The sequence below is a fragment of the Gadus chalcogrammus genome, chromosome 10, assembly GCF_026213295.1.
Source record: "Gadus chalcogrammus isolate NIFS_2021 chromosome 10, NIFS_Gcha_1.0, whole genome shotgun sequence".
NCBI classification, from domain to species: Eukaryota; Metazoa; Chordata; class Actinopteri; order Gadiformes; family Gadidae; genus Gadus; species Gadus chalcogrammus.
The window spans coordinates 1,517,051-1,540,597 of NC_079421.1; the positions used below are offsets into that span (position 1 = coordinate 1,517,051).

A 23,547-nucleotide genomic window follows, 5' to 3' on the forward strand; every position below is an offset into this window, starting at 1 on the left:
CGGCAGCCAGTGCAGATATCTGGCTTGGTTCGAATCAATGTCTGTTGGAACAGTTGGAATTTATCAAGACTGATTACTTACTGATGTGCGTACGGTTGCCTTGCACACGTTTGATGATAATTTTGTACTTGCTATTGCACATCCTAAATTTCAGAGAATTTAGAGCCTTTTCTACTCCCGGTTGATAAATGAGGCCCCTGGTTTATTTCCATTTCTACTGAAAATGTTTTCCTTGCTTTCACTCTTTCCTGCCCTCTTAACAACTCTAAAATCAGCTGCATCAAAGAAGCAATGCTTAAAGACAAATCACAATGTATAAGGATTTCTTGTGGATTTAGGACCACAGAATAAAAATATGAATTCCGTTTGAACCTGTAAACATTATAAAAATATATTTTTTTCCCGCAATTTATGCTGCTATGAAAGAACTGGATAAAATATCTCCCTATCAGAGGAGCAGGATTAATCTGTATAGTAGAGAAAGTGTGTGTGCTGCAATGTGCACGATAGCAGTCAAACACATAAAAAGTCATGTGAAGACTCCAAAGAGCTTTAATATTTTCCCAGTTTACATAAAATACATATAAAAAGTAGAGGGTTGAGTCAATCTAAAGCCATCTCCTTTGTCAGTCAGGCTCACAGTGATGAGCGATGGGTTAAAACACTCACAGGACTAAGAGTATATGGTAAAAAGAAACAAAGGGACCAAAAACTAAAACACTACAGAAAAATCGCTTTTTCACATTTCCTGTTTGTGCTCTTTCAAAGAAAATGTCCTAAACAACAGGCTACTATGCAGTCAGCTACTCCATAGCAAACAAAGTATAAAAATAAAAATCAAATGTTATGATGAGAATCTTGATGCAAGAGCTGGTGTGTGTGGTGCGTCTCAGAGCTGCAGGGCACAGAACTGCTGGTACACGGCCAGGATGTGGGGGTCCAGCTCGGCTGTGAACAACAGGTTCTCCAGGGTCCCCACGTAGGGCTGGATGGTCACGTGGTGCTGATGATGGGAGAGACCACAGATCAGTACTCGACCCGTATCAGCTGATTCAGCCATTAACCAACTGAATCCACAGTGAAAGTCTTTTATCCACTGGCAATACATTTCTTGTTTCACTGGCACTAAAATTATTAAATCGATTGGAAGTATGATAGTTATATATCGGCCGTTTGTTTGTGTAGGGACCCCCGTTTATAGGGCTACCAACATATCCGGTACTTCTGCTAGAAGCTTAATGCTAACAACAATGCTTAACATTTCTCTTTTTAAATCATGCCATCTACAGAAAATATATTGTCATATGAAAGCTGTGACTCCACGGTATAAGCCTCCTGATTTTGTGAGATTATCTCGATTAACTACATGTGAAAGAACACACACACACACACACACACACACACACACACACACACACACACACACACACACACACACACACACACACACACACACACACACACACACACACACACACACACACACACACACACACACACACACACAATTTTTCTGGTCAATTATTTCACTTGATTCAACCATTCGATCCCACATGTCTTTACACCGTTTACTGTGGCTTTATTAAAACATTCAGCTTCACTTTGCATTACAACGCCTCATTTTCTGCAGGAAATCCATTTTCTAATTTTTTTTATTCTAAATCATGCCCAAAAAAAACCCTATATAAACAAGCAAAAATATTAGGGGTTAACGCAATCTTATTTTAACGCGATTAATACAAATTGACTTGAAGTTTCATATTCAACCCACACTGGGTGAGTCAATAATACTCCCTCGAGATCACTTGGTCTAGTTTTTGCTTATTAAGTACATTTGGTATGAATGATTATCTGTCATTCCATTTGATAATCTCATTTAACCTCAATTGGAGTGGATTTAAAATATAATTTTAAAAGTGTGATTAATCACGAGTTAACTCACCAATACAATGCGATTAATCACGATTAAACTTTTAATCTTTGCCCAGCCCTAATTAATATATATCTTATATCGACATTCTGCTTGAAAATATCGAGATATGATTATTGGTCCCTATCGCCCAGCCCTGGTAAGTAGCCATAGCGAACAAGCATCAACCTACATAGATATACTACTTATACTAACATCTGTCATTTACACACAACTTCTTGAACAGCAGACAGTAACGCAGCTCCAAGGTAAACAACTATACATAGACGGGTCCAATCAGAGAGGGAAACTCAATCCCCCTCAAAGCGCCAGTGACCTGATACAAGTAAACTCAACTAAATGTGCAGTCGTTTTTAATCTAAATGGTTCATGGCGCGTATAAGATATTAAGTGATTTATGGCCAATGATCCATGGATGCCTTTGTGAATGTCGAATATTTGATTATTCGTTCGTACTACCCTCCGATTATTTGACCATGAAAAAAAAAAGGTAGATATTCACATCCCCAGTCTAAGTACATCTGTGTCGTTCCATTTTGTCGAGCTACATAGTGGTGGTGTGTTGGTGTTACCATCAGGAAGATCTGCTGCAGTCTCTCGGTGCACGTCTTGTACCAGGGCGTGTTGATGTCCACGCTGCCCGTCTCACATCTGACCAGGTGCTCCGTCAGCATCATGATGAAGCGCTACACAACGACATGCACACAGGGAGCACAGCGCGCTTAAATCAGCGCACTTTGAGACCATATGCATCAATGCACTTTCTGAACAAACAACTGAAATCAGCACACTTTTAAAATACTTTTAAACACGGGGGGTCTGACTGGGTTGGTGGGGGTAGGGCTGAGGGACGTCAGGGTGGTAAGGGTGATCGTGGGTGTTTGGGTGGGGCTAGCTACCTGGAATATGACGAGGAAGAGGTTCTTCTGTTCGCTCTGGGCCGACTCCACCTTCTCCTGAAGCCTCTCGATCTGCTCCTCCAGCTGCCCCTCCTCGTCCTCGCTGTTCTTCTCCATGTCCTCTTCATCCCCGCTGTCCCGCTGGTAAGACACACGCACCATTAGAGCTCTGAGAGGGATGACGACGCGTGGAGCGACATCAACGCTTCTGTCGGTTACTCCAAGTGCATAGACACGCGTTGTATATACAGCGTCTCACAAACGTGAGTACACCCGTCACACTGGAACCCTCTTCCACGCCACAGAGACAACCTCCGGGTGTGACGCTCAGCACGATCAGAGGCAGATAACGACCCCAAACACACCTCCAAGACGATCCCTGCCTTGCTGAAGAAGCTGAGGGTAAAGGTGATGACTGGCTGAGCATGGCTCCAGACCTAAACCCTATTGAGCGTCCTCAAACGGAAGGTCTCCAACATCCACCATATTTTGAAGGGACAGTACATTTAGACTGTTATACAAGCTGTACACTGACTACTTTACATTGCATCAAAGTGTCATTTCTTCAGTGTTGTCCCATGAATAGATATAATAAAATATTTACAAAAATGTGAGGGGTGTACTCAGTTTTGTGAGATGTACATATATACACATACATATGCAAACCTCCTTAACTAATCTTTCATAAATTAACCAAAAAACAGCCAGAAAGACAAAGCAGGCCGTGCTTCCTCCTGATGTGTACTGTACATTTTTTCAGAAGCTACGGCCACTTTTAAATCCAGAAGACCAATGCGACCATGAATGTCACTGTAACTCAACCAGGATAACCACCAACATAAACCACCAACATGGCTGCCATCCCAACCTTCTTGTTCTGCTGCTTGTCCAGCCGTGCTTTGACCTCCTCAAGCTCCTTCTGGATCTTCTGGACGTGTTTGTTCATCTTGCGGATGGTGGAGTGCAGGATCTCCCAGATGTAGAACCTGGAGGTAGAGCAACAACGTAGGGTAGGCCATTGAAGCAAATGACGTTTTAGAAATATCACCTTAAGAAGACCCAATGTAATGCATTGTATTATATTTTATTGCTATAACACCTTGTAGATATTCTCCATGTTAAAGTGTTAGATGACGTGACCTACCTGGTGAATTCGTGGGCCATGTCTTGGGAGAAGAGCCAGTTGGCGACTGCAGCACAGTCCACGATCTGGGTGCGGATCATCTTGTCTACCAGCACCGAGATCATCTGGAACAGAGCAGGAAGTGAAAAACACATCCATGTGGAGTGGGAGGGAAGACTGAAGAGAACATGGCAGGTAAAACACGACACGCATCGGGTCAGTACCTGGGGATGGTTCCGCCACACCTCATACACCACCCTGAGGATGTGTAACTTCCCCTCATCGCTATCAGTCAGCACCTTCAGAATCTCATGGAACCTGGAGGGTAGAACCACAACACACGTTAGACCACAGCCTGGTGGAACCAATGTCCAACATAGAACAGGCCCAACCTAAGAGTAGTTTTGACACGGAAAGAAATAACGTAGTTACAATATATACATAGTAACATACTTAAATATAATGGATTCACCAACTCTCTATGACCAGTGTAACTAACATAATTGTAGTAATTGTACAGAATCCCGGTAAATCCTCCCGTGTTCATGTTCTCATTAAACATCGATTCATTGCTTGTCTAGAGAGTGGCACTGAAACTTTTTCTGAAGAAGGCTGTTAGCATCCGACTTTAGTCTCTGAGTAGTTTGGTCACTCGACGGTCGACCTACTTGGCGAGGGCACTGAAGGAGTGGCTGAAGGACTTGGCGGCCAAGTGGAGCAGCGTCTGCAGGAACACCTCCGTTTTCAGAGGGTTGAAGCTCTCACCCTCGTCTACCAACCACCACGGCAGAGAGAGGGAGAAGAAAACAGACCTCAGTACACAGAAGGACAAACAGACCATTGACCATTATATGCCGTTTCAGCAATCGTTGTTTCGCTTTGTGGATGGGGTTCCGGAAAAAGATAGGACCACAAACCTCAAAAACATGATATTCTCTTAGAATAAATGCACATTTGCATGGGTGTTTTTCTGCATTGATAGACTGGGCAGTAAAAACGTGGGTTTAAAAAGAGAGGAAGTGACAGGTAGCCTAGGTCAACATGAGTTCCCCATCAGTGAAAGGCTTTGCAGAGATCTGATATAACTGGCTCACCGTCGTCCTCCTCCTGGTTGGGTTTGGGCATGTCCTTCAGGATAGCCAGGATCTCCTCGTTGGACGCTCGGTTCTTGATGGCGTTGCCCACGGTGACGGAGGTTTGGTATCCCGGTAACGAAGCTACGCCAGACAGACAGAGACAGATTGAGAGACATAGACAAGAGTCTGGGCGTTGGATTTGATATCTCAATACACACACCAAACTCACACCTTTTTCTGCATTAATTTCAATATATAGTTGGGCTTTAAGCGCTAGTTTGCTATTCAAGGGGTGCGCTCATCTTACCGGCAGACTCCTCTCCGTATTTGTAGTAGAAGGATGGCTCGGCCGGGATAAGGGGGGTGAAACCCGCGGGGACGATGTCCACTATCCTCTGGTGGTAGGACAGCCTGCACGACACAAAGCAATATGAGGACCTCACGGAACACCGCCTTACGCTTTATTAGTCACTAGCAGCTGCTGGACGGCTACGGGGTGTTGTCTCTCAGCTGAAAGGTTACGGGTTCAATGCACCAGATCCCCTGAATACCTGCTGTCCTACTAGAGAACGATGTACATGTCTGTCCCCATAGCTGCTCCTTAATGACCTCCATCTGAATTAGCTTTGGTGTAATCCCAGCGAAAATTTAACCCAGGGTCTCTTTCGGCATGAAAACAGATAAAATAAGCCTAAGGTCCCTTCACATAAAACAATGCATCAACGACTTAGTTAGTGTACAGGGAGTTTATTTAAAAGTACTGTTTTACAAGTCTGTGCCTTACCGGTCGGTCCATGTTCACAGGAAGTTGATTACCGAATACACCGGAGTTTAGTTTGAGGGGGAAAGTGTTGGAATTTATTATTCCAGGGATATGCTTGTTAAACTCCAATAATTGTTCTTAGACAATTTATTTAATTTGTTTAATCTAAACTCTCGACAGCATTACAATCCAGCTTCGCCAAAACGGCTGGAAACAACACATCACTGCTCGACCAAAATGGCTACCGTATAATAATAATATAATAGAGGCACCAACCAATTTAACTTAACAATCTCCCCTCTTGATACTTGGCTGTTTGTGAAAAAATCTAGCGAGTGTTGACACGGAAATGAATGGAGCTGCATGTGCAAGTTACAGGCAAAATATATTTCAAGCTACATTTGTTGCCGCCTCTGTTATGCGCACTCCCACGTTAATGGCTTCCGTAAATAATATGATTTACGGAAGCCATTAACGTGGGATCGCATAGTGATACGTTGTTTCCAGCCGTTGTATAGCTGGATTGTTATGCTGTCGAGAGCTTGTAATAAACAAGTTGTGTAAGAACAATTATTGGAGTTTAACATGCTTTTCCATGGAATTATAAATTCCACAACTTTCCTCCTTTAACTGAACTCCGATGCATTCGCTAATTGACTTGTGTGGACTTCCTGTAAACATGGAGCTACTAGTAAGACACAGACCCCAGAGCAATGTACGCCATTTCGGCTGCAAGCGTTGCTCCGGGCAAGCCCTACACTGGTTGATCAACGAGAACAAGGGTCCTGAATTCTTATTTTAGCTGTTTTCATGCCGAAAGACCCTGGGTTCCATTTTCGTCTGAATTACACTTTAAGTAGCATTTGGTAAAAAGGGTCTGCTACATGACTAAATAGTAAGATTAGTTATACCAGAACAATTTAAATGAAGAGGCAATAAAAAGTCTCCTAATGCTTCCTTACCTCATGCTCTTCTCAAGAACTTCCTTGACAAACTTTGGTTTGGGTTTCTCTGCATCCAGCGTCAAACAGTCTGCCCTAAAGAGGAGAATGGGTGAGCAGATTCAAGAGCAGCCCTTGTATACACTACATGATTATCAACGCCTGTGGAGTTCTAAATATTATAACTCTGGTATCAATTAAACGTATTGATTACCAGTCGTCCCAGCTCCATCGGAATTGGAAGTTACTCAAATGGTGCGAAAACCAGTTGATCAGTCTGAAAAACAAATTCATTGATATGAGCAAAGGTCCCACAGCTTCCTCCATGCAAAAAAAAAGCCAATTTGAAATCCTTTTAACCTCATGTTTAAAGCCAGGCCTCACCTATCTATGCAGGTGGTGTTCATGGTGTCCAGTCTCATGTACAGCATCTCAGTGGCTTGGGCCAGCTGGTTGGAAACTGTCAAGGTCAAAGGTCAGAGAGAAGACACCCCGAAGTACCCATAGGGGACCTTACATTTATAATAACATCAGACATAACAATACTGAATGGCTATTTATCTAGCAACTAGGTAGGTTACGCTGAAGCTTATCTGATCTGCTTGCCTACAAAAGCTATATACTCCACAAGTCATCATTTGGGATTACTTTAATTTGCCATTTATAAATGATTGCATTTGCATTTCATTTGAGCAATGCTAACTTTTCCTTTGTTGTTCCCTAGTTGTCCACCATTAACTGAATAAGATTCCCAAGTTTCCCGTCTGGGGTGAATGAATTCCCATCTGCCGTTATCTAGCCCTCTCCCCGTGCGAACCCTTCCCCGTCAGAATGGAGCGAGGATACGACTTGAGGCAGAGATCCAGGCTGCAGCTTGCAGAGCTCAATGAGCAGCGTGGTGTACATGACGTCCAGGTGGGGGGCACAGGGAAGCTGGAACAGCTCTCCAAAGATCACCTGAGGGAGGGGTGGTGACTTATTAAAGGCAAAGCAGACACAACTAGTATATTCTTAATCATTCTTCCTGTAATTCCGCCCAAAGTTTTGTGCGATGGATAATTCAATCTGTATCTTAAGGTCGCAGTCTCTCTTGGGTCACGGCCGTGATGGAGACCAGCGTACCTCCACGATGTGGTAGTTCAGAGGGATCTTGTTCTTCCCAGGGTAGCTGAGTAACTGAGCCGCACTGAGGGGAGAAAGGAGGCAACGTTTATGAAGTTACATTGACCAATCACAACTCAGGAAAGTATTTGAGTTAATATTCAACATCCACTATATTTTATTTATGTTTGGCTAGGACAGAGCCAAACCTGTTTTGGTCATTAAATATAATATCCAATGTCAATATACCCCAGAAACCCACAATCAATTTTTGGCAACCATTACAAATGTGAGGAGCTACCTCTGGCATATAATCGTACTTCAAAACCCCAAAAGTATACCGTGTTATCAATGAACTGGGCACGCTACAAAAGGTATTTCTGTGAGCATATATACAACCGAGTCAGGCAGACCCACCATGACTTCCTCTCCCTCCAGTGAGACTTGATGATGTTGTGCAGGTTCTCCTCGATCACAAAGCGCTCCACGGAGTGGCTCCCGGGCATCACTGGACCCTGGGCACCGAGACGGGTTCAGGGAGTGAGTCAAAGGTAAACACTTTCATTGAGGACATTTGTTTCAGAAAGCTAGCGTAACTATTGAACAGTACATGTGATCTTGTGGTTTACTTCACCCATGCTTAAATGGTGAGTGTAGAATTGATTGCTGTCTAGCATCAGTTCATTTTCTCAACCCACAGTGCTCTCACTCCACTGCCCTGTTCACTAACAGACCACAGAGGCAGTATCGAGGCGTTTCTGATCATTACACTCACACAACCAACTCTACGACCTATCGATTGGATTTTCTTTTTAAAACATTTGTCCCCTTATCTCATGATTAACTTCCTACTCGACTCTTAATAAGAACTGTTTGAAGGAGGTCAGTGGGGTTTCAGATCCACTCTTAGACTCCGTTACAGCAGAGCTTCAATGTTAAGCGGTTCACACCAGACGAGCCACAGAGCAACGTGCCGGACAGAGTTTCACCTCCAGTCCTACAAGTCTGTATCCACCATTATAGCACACAATTATTATAACACAAGGTGCGGAGCGTTGAGTATTAGTTGTATTCATATTTAATTTCTAAAACAATATAGCCTATTAATCACATATACAAACTAATTGGTCTGCTAATGTCCCTCGCCCATCGACTATAATGGATAACGTCTTTATGAAAGTAGCACCATGGATTTGACCAATGTGCTGGTCGGCAACCAAACAATTGACCATAAGCCCTAAAGCCTAAAAATAAAAACAATTAATCTGATCCAAGCCGATGCATAAAGTACAATATCAACATGATGAGACACAAACAAGTGGATATCTCGAGTACCTATTGTTTAACGTTGCCCCCTATATCAAACCATTGCACCATACTGCCACCAGAGGGAGATAAAGACCCGTCCTAATTTAAGGCAATTTACAGATTTCCTGTGAAACCCTCCATTAGCTAAAGCAATTTTTTTTAAATGGTTCCAAGAGTAGACCATCACTTGCTAGTGGTTTCGTGGAATCAAACACAACTTTGATGAAAAGAATAACAAAGGGAAGACATAATTGGTTGTAACTAGAAGAGAAGTTAGCTGGTGATGGTATTTGGCCTCTTTGAGGAGATGTGATGGCAGTGATATGGTTTGATATTTAATGTATATTATACATACTTTGTGTATATAAGAGGATGTGAAAGGCCGTATTTGGAGGGCCTTTCCACGTGCACAGCGAGGACACTAAGCAAACACGCAACATTGAGCCGAGGGAGGCTATTGTCTCCTACCTCTGGGGCATCCGTGTAGTCAAACATGCGGAAGATGACCCGGGGCATGGGGTACTGGGTGTCGGGCATGTGCCCCGGCGGGGTAAAGGGGGGCAGGTTGTGCTGTAGCGCCTCACACAGGACGCTGTCGAAGGCGATGTAGGGCCGCAGGATGTGGCGTTCCTGCCAGCGGTCCTTCTTCAGCTTCTGGATCTGGGCCCACAGACAGTCCAGGTACTGGAAGAGCCAGGGTCAGATCAGACTTCAGTCATACAGTGAACCAAACGGTTCATCATCAAACCACTAGGGGGCACTGCACTGCATGGCAGCCAGCTGCTCCTGGCACGATGGATCATAACATGCAGAGTTCATAATCCGAGTGTTAATAAACATTAAATTCCCCATGGGATTAATAAAGTATGGAAATGTATCTTCTTCTACACCTGAATTATCGTCTTAACTAGGGCAACACATCAGGACATTTACTTAAAATGACAGTAAAAACCTTTATCACAGAAGGTATGATTTCAACAAAAGAGAGGAGGACGACACTTGATCGGGTGTTTTCAGAATGAACAGATCAACATGGACGTGGGACAGATCAACATGGACGTGGGACAGATCAACATGGACGTGGGACAGATCAACATGGACGTGGGACAGATCAACATGGACGTGGGACAGATCAACATGGACGTGGGACAGATCAACATGGACGTGGGACAGATCAACATGGACGTGGGACAGATCAACATGGACGTGGGACAGATCAACACGGACGTGGGACAGATCAACACGGACACGGTACAGATCAACATGGACGTGGGACAGATCAACACGGACGTGGGACAGATCAACATGGACATGGGACAGATCAACATGGACGTGGGACAGATCAACATGGACGTGGGACAGATCAACATGGACGTGGGACAGATCAACATGGACGTGGGACAGATCAACATGGACACGGTACAGATCAACATGGACGTGGGACAGATCAACATGGACACGGGACAGATCAACATGGACACGGGACAGATCAACATGGACGTGGGACAGATCAACATGGACGTGGGACAGATCAACATGGACGTGGGACAGATCAACATGGACGTGGGACAGGTGGAGGAGCGGTGTGTTCCCTCACCTCCTCCTGGGGGTGGGGCTTCTCCGCCGTCCACACCTGGAGCATGGGCAGGTGGGTCTTTGACCGCCTCCTGCAGAGGAAACAACCATGAGGCCATGGCCAGGCTCCAACACCCTCCCTCAAATCACTTCTTACAGACACACTTTGAAACAAAGCCTTTCATGTGAGGTCATCTTTACATTCTAATTTCAAGTTGGTCTTTTTAAAAACACTCGAAGGACCTTACTTGAGGTATCCTTCGATCTGGCTGAGGAGGCGGTCCATCTCGACGTCTTTCTTCTCGTAGAGCTCCTTCCCCACCCAGGGCAGACAGGAAAGAACAACGTGCACGAACCAATCCGACCGCACCTGAGAACACAAAAGGGTCCAACAGGACGACTTTTATACTGCAGGAGGGGAGGAGCCTAAAGCACTAACGTCTATGTCGGCAACCTTTAGGTTCTTACGTTTTGAACAGCCAGAGATGTTTTAGGCCAACAGAAGGCAGGATAAAAATGCAAACATCAGGATTGAACCCAGAACATTTTGGCTTTGAGTCAATCACCCTCAACACTAGACTATCCTGCCAAAATAAAGTTTAACTCTGGAAGAGTATCCAAGACACATTCTTTTAACATGAAAGAATGTGAAATAAAGTCTCAAATGGCTTTGGATTGCCGCTCCTTAAACACAGCCCCCAACACTCTGTCCTCGGTATGTGCGCCGCTGCTCTACCTGAGGGACGTCCTCCTCCTGCGTCACGCTGATGAAGTTCTCAAACATGGCCACCATGGAGGGAGCCGCGATCACATGACAGTTCACCAAGTCAGACAGAAAACGCACCTGAGAATAGACGTTAACATTTTAACAGACAATTGGATTCAAAGCTACAATCAAAGGATAATATCAAGTAGCTACAAAATATGAATACAAACAATTACACATACATTAGTATGTGTAAGAAAGGGGTTAGGGCAATTCAGCAGAATAATGCCCACAGGTAGGGCGTTGGCTTTGGGAATCAAATACAGTATCTTTCTGCCTTATGTGATGTTTCGCATGCTGAAATACATTGTGCCGACATGTTGTTTCCGTGTACTTGGATACTTTCGGGAGTGACCAGTGATGCTCCCCGTTTCACACACACAACTGACCAGGTAAAGTGCTTCATTGTAGAAATTGTTTTTCAACGTTTCCTTGAGTTGTCTGATCATGGCTTCCACAAACTCGCCGCCAAAGTTGTAGTTCCTGGCGTTGAGGAGGCCCACTAGCGTAGTATACACGGACAGCTTCTCTGGTAGGGTGCGAGCACTGAAACACAAATATATAGGATCAGTCCAATGTAAGGACTACGACTTTGAAGGAAAGGGAAGACGGAATTGACAAAACAATTTTTTTATGAATGAACTACAAGTTAAACTACGGAAGGAATATGAATGAGATGCATTCAATGCACCCATAAAAAGCCATTTCATTGGAACGTACACAGCACACAAGATGCGCAGGATCTTGTTCTTGTAGTTGGGGAGGTCTGCTTCCAGGACGCCCGCCAGGCCCTCCAGGTTGCTCTCCAGGGAGGAGGTGCTCTGTGGGAGGGGGGAACCCGGACATCAGACACGGCAACCTTCAGTGCGGTTACATGGGACAGCGAGATCGGATTCATACCAGTTTTGCTACTCGAACGCACCGTGTCACTTATCCGAATGTGCATGGCCTTAAAGAGAATCGAATAATCTGTCATCTGTCAATAAATCTTTTTGGAACGAACTGCCGCCTTCAATCCTTCCGTCACCATCTTAAATTCTAGGCTCAAAACACACCTCTTCTCCCTGGCCTTTCTTCCCCTTTTGTGATCTGTTAGTTTTATGTTTTCATGTACTGTCTATGTACAGTATGTGGTATGCGTTCTTTTATATGCCTTTTTTGCACCATGTACGGCACTTTGGCCAGTGAAAATTGTTTTTAAATGTGCCTTCTAAATAAATGTTACTTACTATACCATATATCCATTTGAAAGGAGGCAATGGCTCTTTCATAGAAGGCTTATTTTAATTAATAGAAACATTGAACGAATATTAACCGCATCTATCGGATTAAATCATATCTGATCAAAACGCAACGGATCGTAGGAACATCGAATCGTTCCATGTTAAAATGCATCATCCCTGTATCGTAGCACATGTATCTAGATGCGTATGGAATCGTCCTATAAAAGGGGATGCACACACCTGTAAAATACATGTTTCTAGTTCGTCATGTGCTGTAAAACATGTCACCAGCAGTATTGTTGTGGATTGGAAAATTCGCCTCTAACATGCGTGTCAAAGCAAGGTCAGCAACGAGGATGATGGGCAAAAGATGCATCAGGCAAAACATATTGTAAATCACTGTTTTGAATGGGATCACTGTGTGACCCAGTGACCCAGCATTACTGTAGAGAGCGTTGGGTCACATATCGGGAAATACCTTCTCTCCCACACGACATATCAACGACTCCAGGCGGTCTTCAATCTCAGTGGGCTCCGATGTTCTCCTCCTCTTGTGGGCCTGGCCTCCTACATGAAGGGGTGAGGAGATGGATAATGAGAGCAGAACCAAATCAAACTTAGAACGGTGACATTATCAGGATTATCCGTTTGAGAGAGCCATAACTTGACGTGAAATGTACTCTCCCATGTGAGAGAACGAGGAGCCTGCAGCATGCAGCAACAATCAACAACAGACTGATTCACATTACTAGACATTACACATTTTAGTCACAATTCCCACCATGGAGTCCCCTATACCTGAAAATATAAACCATAAAGTTAGATTGTTTGTATTTAATGGCGCTAACTCAGCAATATTGCACCTCTATGGACAGCTTGGGTAATCCTCTTTGTACCGGCATGCCTTTGGTTGACAGTACAAAAAGATACTTCAACATTCTGTCAAAGAATCAAAGGCCTTCAATGTTCAACGTTTTCTGAAGTGATTGAACACTTCACAGAATTGTTGACAGAAAGTTCATGCACGACAAACATGATTTTTTTTGTGCAACAAAAGACATCCAAACATAAGGAGAATGGCCGTAGAGGGTGCAATATTGTTCATAGCCATTGCATTAGATTTATTTAACTGACACTTTTGTCCAAAGTGACATACATCAGCGCATTGAACAATAAAAATATAACCAAAATTAAGGATGTCCCGATCCGAACCGCGGCTCGGGAGTCCTGTTACATGTATGTTTCCCCTGTGCTCATAAATGTAGTAGAACATTTTTATTTATTTTTTAATGGTCCACTGATGCCATCTGATCTACCATCCATTACCGTTATACACTGGATCAAGCAAGGTGCTTCGCACTCGTCTTCTCTGTGGTACTTCTCTAGCTACAAGTTAGCCTTTGAAAACATCGTTTTACCCTACTTCATCACAGAGTGAACTGGAAAGTGGCGTCTGCGTGGTTTGTTGGAAAGGAGTTTAACTATCTGTCGACCCTGGCACGGCGCTGGGGGTAGAGAGGGCAGAACAATCCGTATCGGAAATAATAAGTCAAAGCTGCTGTATCAGTCAGATGTAAAGTGGCATCGGGACATCCCTGTCGAAAATGGTGAAAGAATCGTTTGACCACATAAAATGTATAAAATAAGAAAACTGCTTTGAGTAATACCATATAGAAACGAGGTGGGAAAGCTATATCAACTAGGGCTGCAACTAACGATTATTTTAATAATCGATTAATCGATGAATCTGATAAAAAAAGATACATTTGTAATTGCCGCATCTTTATTCAAAAACTGAACAATACTTCAAATTCACAGTGCAGACTGAAGAGTAAAAACACCAGGTTATTGCCCATCGTCCTGAAACTATTAAAACTAATATTAAATGAAAATAAATAAAAAACATAACTGGGATAACACAAAAAAACAATACAATATATACATACATACATACATACATACATACATACATACATACACACATACATACATACATACATACATACATACATACATACATACATACATACATACATACATACATACATACATACATACATACATACATACATACATACACACAGTATATAAGGGAGGTCCATGGTTAACCGATAAGATCTTTAACTGGTAAATACTAACGGTTAAAAAATAAATTAAATCATCTTAGTTTCTCTCCGACAGGAGATCGTTAATTTTTATTGATATTGATGCCATATTCGAGACTCCTTAACCTTATCCATTATTTTGTTGAAATATAACTGGTATTATTGCTTTAATTGCTGATAAGATGATCATAGCTCAAGATAGGACGTTAAACAGGTCATAATTCCATCTTTACTATATATTTTATATTGCTGGGAAAACAAGTTTTCGCCAAAATCTCAATTTTCTTGTGTTGCATTTGAACACATCAATCATATTACTGAGCCGACCTGAACACATCACATTTGACACTATTTGCAACTTTTTTTTAAGCTAACTAGCTCTATATCCTGCCGATTTTAACATGGATTTAAAAACTGGATTACTATTTTTAACTGACGGGACTTTCTACACCGTCCGGTTGTGTTTTCACTACCGCTGCTTTGAATGACTGTTGATGCAAGCGGTGCCGACTCCGAGCCCGTCTGCAGCAGCAGCAGCTGTCAAGAGTTTTTGTTTGGACTAGACGGATACTGAGTTGAAGGAGTTTTTTTTAACCCAAAGACAGTGAAGGTACAACACTTGTATATAGGCCTACAGTCTGATGTTAAGATATGACCAAAATACAAGCTGTGGTCGCTCAGACTAAAGCTCGCTGTGGGTGTGCATGAACCATGAAACTGTCGGCGGCTGGCTGTAAACAGTGCCGCGCCTACGAGTGACGTATTAATCGCGCGACTCAACGAATCGATGACCAAATTCGTAGCCAACGCTTATAGTAATCGATTTTTATCGATTCGTTGTTGCAGCCCTAATATCAACATTCAATACATTCAGATAAGACTAAGAAAGAATGTCTTCTTAGCCGCTTGTCTCTACTTCAAATGTATATTCGTTGCTTTCAGTGATCAAAATAAGGCCGATGGATATATAAATTCCACTTGCCTATGACATTAACTTTTAATTAAAACGGTACCACTCGCATCATTGTTTGAGTCACACCCCCATGGTTATCCACACGGCTTTGCCACAGGCTAGCGGCTAGGCTAAGTCACTGGAGATAAGGCTAAATGCTGTCAGTCAAGTTCAGTCAATAACAGGAAGCATGCAATAGACCCAACACGTGCGCATTATAAGTGACGATTTGAAATTTCCACGGCTTCTTCCAATATTTGGATTTGCTAAATATAGCACACATGCTACGCTGCTACCATTCAATGCTTAGCGTTTGCACGCTAGCTAGCCACCGCTGTTTAGCCCAGCATCAAATCAAATGGTGTACTAACATCTACTTACCATCACTCTCGTCACTATGTCGTCTCCTTGACATTTTCCTAATGCCGTTATGCTAACAGATTTTGAGCGACTGGTGCAAAAGGGAATAATTTGCAAAATGCGTAACCAACTTTTAAGGCTTCTAGATGTTTCAGTCGCCGTTGCAGAAAATAATAGCGGTCGAATTCAAGTGATGCACATCCGGTGTAGCGGGGGGTCAGGCGGCTGTAGCTGCCGGTCCTTCGTATTTTGTCTTCCGATGTTCATACAGATGCAGGGGATTGTTGGCTTTATAAAACTAAATATCAAGATTTTATTTACCGATTCCGCATAGTTTTGTCTTGATGAGTATTTTTATGAATCACAGAAAATATACTTCTGAAACAAGTGTATATATCCAACATGTAGCACGTAACCTGCCAAGCTGCAGAACCTGTATTACAGTAAACAATAGTATTTTTAGGAGATTTAGCGCTATTAAAAGTGTCTGATGGCTTCAGACGAATTTTTCGCTGACTTAGAATTGGAAACATTCACACGGAATGAATCAAAACAAGAGAAGCCCCAACTTCCTACCACACTTAGAAAGTTGAACACCTTCTGCAGAAGACAAGTGAGTAAATCAAAACGCAATCAGAGACGCAGGTTTCCATACTTCCAGATTAATAAAGTATGTGTTTTTTGCAGGCTTTTTCGTCATATGTGGCGTCAAAACGAAATGCCAGTATTGGGGATTCGATCTCACAACCAGTTTGGTACTGTTGTGATCAAACCTTCTGGGAACCATCTTCTGTTCATAAGCATGTGGCCAGAACACACGAAAACGAAGTCCAACAGCTCACAGAGGTAACATTTCAGCGTTTGTTGAGCCAGCTGGAGGATAAAAAATGCGAAAGACCGCTCCCCAGAGATCACAATCAAGAAGCAGTGGAAATCTCTTCATGGCTGCCTGATACTAGTTACCTAACAGTGGAAGAGCTTCAAAAGTAACAATCATGCTTTTACTTTACTCTCTTTCTGTGTTGTGCAATTTAGAGTATGTATGTTGTTGTAACATCCATCTGCTCGTCAGGGGCCCAGGTAAAGTCCTTCTCTATTACCGTTACTTTCGGGTGGACGACCCGTACACCATCTGCGCCTGGCAAAAGGCTCTGTGTGAGAAGCTTCATCTAACTGGCAAGGTAAATACGTACCACTACTTCCTACTCCTCATCGTTCCTATCAGGTGAGGAGCAAGACCTACAGCTTGGCAATGTTTAGGGTCTCTTGGCCTCTCTTTTGGCAGATGAATGGACGACATCACAATCTGTCGGGAGCGTGCCTATGTTCCCACTCCCCTATATTCTCACAGCTCTATGTTCCCACATTTCACTGGCACCGTTGGATCCTGCCCCGCTTGAGCCACAACATCTTGTCGGAATTGAGCTAGGGTTAGCCCTAACCCTAACCCTGTCTGCTTTGCTTTTCACCAAATATTGTGGAAAAAAAGTAATCATTAATTTACTATAATCCAAAAAATCTTGTGGGAGGTTAGGGCATAAATTGAAAGGAAATATAAGGAACACAAGACCTAATTTTGAAAATGTCCTAGAAATGTGGGACCATAGGGTTTCATTTTGAGAAAATCTTAGTAATAAGAAATCTTAGAAATGTGGGAACATAGGGCCTCATTTTTTCAAAATGTTCAGTGAAAAAAACTTTCTCAGAAATGTGGGAACACAGGCTGTGGGAAAATGGGGCCTAATTGTCAAAAATGTAAGTGAAAAAAATTCCTTAGAAATGTTGGAACATTGAGCTGAGCCCCAATCCGTCAATACTGCAATAATAATTATGTGTTTTCCCTTGTTAAGCACTTTGTTTTGGAGTTTTGCAATTTGCAATTAAAATGAAGCTTTATTGATATACATCAAGGTAACGGCTGTATATATTTATCGTATTGTAATTTATTTTTATTTTTCAGGTACGGGTGTCGACGGAAGGCATTAACGGAACAGTTGGTGGGAGCGTCTTGGCAACTGACATCTACATTAAGACCATGTGCGCCCATGCGCTTTTCAACTCAATGGAAGAGGACGACTTTAAGGTGAGATGGAGATCCCAAAACCAATGCAGTCACAGCTCAGACAGCATGGTGAGGCTTGGTTCACAATCAGACATTGACTGATCGTTGATTTATAATCACTTTACAACATATCATAATTGATTAGCCTGATGTTATGTCGTAATTGTCAAATAATCAAATAATGTAATAAAATATTAAAAAAGGATAGTTATGGTTTCTATGACCGTATGATTATCGATTGGATCCATCATACTTTAACGTTCACTATGATTAAAGATCCAAAAGCTTTCATCTAATTTGAAGAAAACTGTCAGTATGTGTGTGTATTTAAATTTATATATATTTATATCGGAGCATCTCTGATCCAAAGAGTCTTGTGTTTTCTCCCAGTAGTGTTTATTAATATTAAAAGCAATTCTGGAATCATTAGAAACACTCTTTTTATATGGACGATAAACAGAGAGTGTGTGTGTGTGTGTGTGTGTGTGTGTGTGTGTGTGTGTGTGTGTGTGTGTGTGTGTGTGTGTGTGTGTGTGTGTGTGTGTGTGTGTGTGTGTGTGTGTGTGTGTGTGTGTGTGTGGGCTCTCCAGTCTAGTGATGGTGGAGCAGAGTGTTTCTCAGACCTAAGGGTGGGGGTATACGAGGAGATTGTTCCCATGGGAGTCCACCCCGATGTCATCTCCTATCAGCTGGCAGGTAGCCTCATGCTAATATCACTGGCAACTATCCTTATGCAAATAACGGTACCATACAGTATCGTTGTGTGTCCTTTTATATTTAAGAAATCCAAATATTCCAAGCAGGGGTGTAGCAACAAATGCTAGGCCCTATATACAAGTAGTCTTGATGGTTTGGTTTTGTTCACTCTAACTGGGTTCAACTCTAACTGGAATCTTACTATTACTATTTGTTTGAGTGACAATAGTAAGATTCCTGAAAATAAAGAGATATACACAAGGCCAGCTTTTTTTATTTTTAGAATATATAAGTTTTAGGATGTGATTTAATTGATAATATCGACATTGACAACAATCGATCAGCATTGATGACAGATATATCCAGGTTATTTTAAGTTACGAGCTAGTTTAAATGTTCCACATTGTGACTTTAAGGTCAGGGGTGTTGAGAGTTAATTGTCTTACCTGTAATAGTAGATGTTTGATTGGTAAAAGCACTCCTATCATCTTTTGTCTATTTGTCTCCTTAATGTGTATATTATTATTTGAACAAGACATAGTTTTTCTCAGATGGGCTTAAATAAAAACCTACCCTTTATGATTAAAATAAAGTGTCCCAGAGTAGATGTTTCTGTGTGTCTGTCAGGAACTCATCTGAACCCCGAGGAGTTCCACCAGGAAGTAGAATCTCTCCAGTCTGAAGGAGAGTCCTCTCAGGACACCGTGCTCCTCGACTGTCGAAACTTCTATGAGAGCAAAATCGTACGTAACGTCTCAGCTCTTTTATATTCTGTTAATGACAACGTTTTCCTGTTTATTCTGTCTCCACTGGATATGGTGTGTGTGTTACATCTTTGTGTACACATCCTTTTTCTGCAAATCTTTAACAATTAGCTGAATTAGTAAAGATAGGCTAAAGTTATGTTTCCCAGTGGTAAAAGAAGGGAAAGATTGAAAAGAAATGGATCCCAAATTACAGAATCGAAAAAAAGATTAATAATAGGAGTAGTAGTGATAAATGATCTGTTTGTCACTTCCTTCTGATCCTAGGGCCAGTTCCGTCAATGCCTGGCTCCCAACATCCGGAAGTTCAGTTACTTCCCAGAATACGTTGACCAGAACCTGGACCTGTTCCGGGACAAGAAGGTCCTGATGTATTGCACCGGGGGTATCCGCTGTGAGAGGGCTTCCGCATATCTCCTCTCCAAGGTACATGCACTCGTATTAAAAAGGCGCTCTTTTAACGAGCAGCTGAGATGTTTATTATCCTTTATAAGCTCATTTGAAATGTAGATGTACGTTTTTAAATTTTTTTGCTTTCATTTGAGTATTATTCAAATTGTTATTACTGCTGGAGAAAATATATTCTGGCTGCTTCTGTTTATAGCAGAAGATGTTGTTTGTCTTGTGGTATGTTCAGGAAGTGTGTAAAGAGGTTTACCAGCTAAAGGGAGGCATCCACAAGTATCTGGAGCGCTTCCCGGACGGCTTCTATCGAGGAAAGCTGTTTGTCTTCGACGGAAGATACGCTATTTCCTCCAACGCAGACATCCTCTCAGGTCAGTGAGGCCATGAGGGCTGTACTCAGAACCCTGTAGTGTTCGTAGGGTCGAGGAAAATATCTGAAAAGCTACAATGTTGCATTATATCACCAATCCCAAAAACCTAGTTTGAAAGAAATAGACTTGTTCCAATACCTTCCAGAATCGTAAATGGCTCCGATACTCCGGCTGTTATCCAAAGCAACTTACAATTAGTAAAAAAAATTGACCGTAAGTGAACCGACTATACATTCCTGTCATCGTAAGAGAACACTTCAATAAGAACTATTAGTAGTTGCAATGCTAGATGCTCTTACGGTATATCCATACGTTAGTATACAGCTGTAATAATGTACAGTATATCCCCACTTTTTTTTTGACTCTGTATCGGCCGATACCCAAATTCAGGTGTCGTAATCGGTATAGGGAAGGACATTTTTTTATCGTAACCTCTCTTGAAAGAAATGATAAGTACTTTACAATGGGATATTATGTATAAGTAGATAAATGTATTGGCACCTGTTTGATATCCTTCAATAGATATTTTGTATAGATTTATTTGATGGATCTTAAATAGATAGCTTTATTCATAGCTTTATGTTGGTATGTATAACCTTATCAACGTCAATCGCAAGTTTCTGATCCCGTCTCTCCATAAAGCAGGCCTTTCGGCCAGTGTTGTGACATGAATCCCCCCTCCCTCCATGTTTTGCCCCGTGTCCAGAGTGCAGGTACTGCGGCGCTCCATGGGACCAGTACCAGCTGTGTGCCACCCGGTTCTGCTGCCAGCTGGTCTTGTCCTGCCCAGCATGCAGGGGCGTGGGGCGCACGGCCTGCTGCTCCGCGTGCCAGAGCAAGGTCCCGCCAGAGGGGGAGGAGTCTTGCGCAATTGGTCCCGCCGTGCTCAAGGAGAAGTGTGAGTGCACCGACCGACGGCCCAGAATTCCCCAGGATGCGCTATGAGGAAGAGGTCGTCACCATCAGGGCATCGCTCACCAGCGAGCGAGCGAAATGATCCGAGACTGTGGGTCATATGGAAAAAGAAAATGCCAAATTACAAATCAGAACTGCATAATAATTTCTTTTGAGGCCTATGAAGAAATGTATTATTATTGTTATTACATTGACTACACACGTTTAATAAACAACCTTTACTCATGAAACTATAAAATTGTCTTTGTGGTTAATTGGAAAATCTTACTTAACTAACATAATCCTATTTTTTTTGACTGTTATTCCTTTGAACATAAACATTAAATCATAATTTAGTTTTTTCTTGGAAAAATCATTAATGACACAATCTACTGCTCGGGGATCGCGATGACGTCCATACTGTTTGGTGATGATAGCAGTCAAAATAAAAGCTTTATTGTACAATATGTGACATTCTAAAATACACAAATGTATAAACATTTGTTCTACCTGCTTGGTGAGAACAACTGTTCTGCTAACTTCATAAACCGCTTCAAAGGATATTCCCACAACATGAGACAATAATTAATTATTTAGTGACTAATAAACCAAAAGAAAAATAAAGATGGACAATGTACTCTATATCCTCATCCCTTTAGTTATTGTATAACTTGGTCATTTAGTTTGGGTACAAATAAAAGATAATTTACCCTTTGAAGGCATTTAAACAACTCAAAAATAAGTACTTTAAAGCCCTATTTGGCAAGCTATTGTAAGATCCGCAGGGGGGAGTGACAACAACTTGGATCCCAGCGAGAAGAAGAGTCCATCATCCTCAACCGGGGCAAGCCCACAGCCGGAGCCGCTTCCGATAAGAGGATAGCCCCAGAATCAAGACTCCCACACTTCGACAACCGGATTATTTTTGTGGAGAATCAATAATTATTTAGCCGTTTCTCATGTATTCGTATTCACCCCTGCGGCCATAAGGAAAGGAGCACCGAGCGTTATGTCTGCTCCGGGTTTTACGAACCGGAACACCTCCACCTCCGCCGGCTACAACCAGAACTCAACGCCGAGCTCAGCCGCCGCTGCGCCCGCTTACCGGAATGGTAAACCAGGCCGCCTTGATAGCGATTAGCCGATAAGCTAAATAACTTTAAATTGACCAGTTTTTCATCCAAAAATATTGTTTTGTTCCTTTGTGAATTGTCTTGCTATATGTTTCCAAGTCCTGGTTGTATGATATAACGGTCATTGATATAATTCAATACATCCAATATTGTGTTATGAATTCAGGAAGACAGCCTTTGGCAGAAGTATACACTCACACGGAGCTTTAAAGCTTTGCTAACGTTAGCATAGCATTAAAGCTCTGTTTAGCGTTAAAATAAACTAATGCCAGATAGCATCTTAATTGCTTGCTAGCGGGCTTAATGCGTGCTAGCTCCGGTCAGGCATAGATGATGTAGCTAGCCTAATTGTTAGCCTGCAAGGTGCCTTGACACACACTGCGCATCATGCGATTATGGTTCTCATTATATATTGGTTAACATAGCACTCACATCAGACATTTTCTATGTCTGTTTTGTTATTGCGTTTATTACAGTATTACTAACATAGCTTATCTTAATGTAGCGTTAGTTAGCATCCCTTCACTCCGCTTATGTGTTTTATTTATGACATAACCCGTGCCTTCAGTGTGATGGTAATACTATTGTCATTATTTGAGCTCATTATAATTTCTACCCGATGGAATACATAACGATGCCATCTTCTGTCATTTGATTGCTTCATTTGCATTTCTGTCGTTCAGTTTACGGTTATTTGATGTACTTTTTTAGATCTTGTTTCCCATGCATGTTTGCATTTGCGAAATGTGAATAAAGTTAGAGGGCTTTAGATTTCCTTGGATATGTTTTGTATGTAGACCCCCATAGGATAACTGAGTCTTTCCATTTGTTATTCCTCAGGTACGGAGCAGTCATACCCGGCCATGTACCCACCGACCAGTCCGTATCCGCACCCACCCCTGCATCAAACTCACAGCGGAGCCCCTCCCTCCAAAGCCCTCACTAACACTGGCCACACTACCAACTACTTTCACCAACAAAACAACCAGCACCTCCAACCCCACCTCCCTCAACACCACCCACCGCCAACTGTAGCACCCCCAGCCGTCCGACCGCCCCATCCATCTGCGGCTGCTGCCCAGCAGTACACCCCCGCCCTG

The 23,547-nt window shown here is 42.5% G+C and overlaps 2 protein-coding genes across 2 annotated transcripts; one reads left to right on the plus strand and one right to left on the minus strand.

The window, feature by feature from the left end:
• Positions 1–68: 68 nt before the first annotated feature.
• Positions 69–16,389, minus strand: LOC130390669 (nuclear cap-binding protein subunit 1). The gene is made up of 23 exons (XM_056600751.1): positions 16,144–16,389; positions 13,184–13,272; positions 12,203–12,303; positions 11,872–12,028; positions 11,453–11,560; positions 10,965–11,086; positions 10,739–10,808; positions 9,610–9,825; positions 8,251–8,348; positions 7,855–7,918; positions 7,579–7,689; positions 7,117–7,181; positions 6,947–7,009; positions 6,754–6,828; positions 5,336–5,439; positions 5,047–5,169; positions 4,621–4,723; positions 4,177–4,270; positions 3,974–4,077; positions 3,698–3,815; positions 2,830–2,970; positions 2,503–2,616; positions 69–1,003 (listed from the first exon to the last, which is right to left on the minus strand). Exons 1-23 carry the CDS (start codon positions 16,175–16,177, stop codon positions 890–892), a joined length of 2,388 nt encoding a protein of 795 aa, XP_056456726.1. The 5' UTR covers positions 16,178–16,389; the 3' UTR covers positions 69–889.
• LOC130390671 (thiosulfate sulfurtransferase/rhodanese-like domain-containing protein 2) lies at positions 16,332–21,566 on the plus strand. The gene is made up of 9 exons (XM_056600753.1): positions 16,332–16,735; positions 16,810–17,108; positions 17,195–17,303; positions 18,083–18,205; positions 18,775–18,880; positions 19,508–19,623; positions 19,912–20,070; positions 20,282–20,420; positions 21,127–21,566. Exons 1-9 carry the CDS (start codon positions 16,613–16,615, stop codon positions 21,363–21,365), a joined length of 1,413 nt encoding a protein of 470 aa, XP_056456728.1. The 5' UTR covers positions 16,332–16,612; the 3' UTR covers positions 21,366–21,566.
• The last annotated feature ends 1,981 nt before the right edge of the window (positions 21,567–23,547 follow it).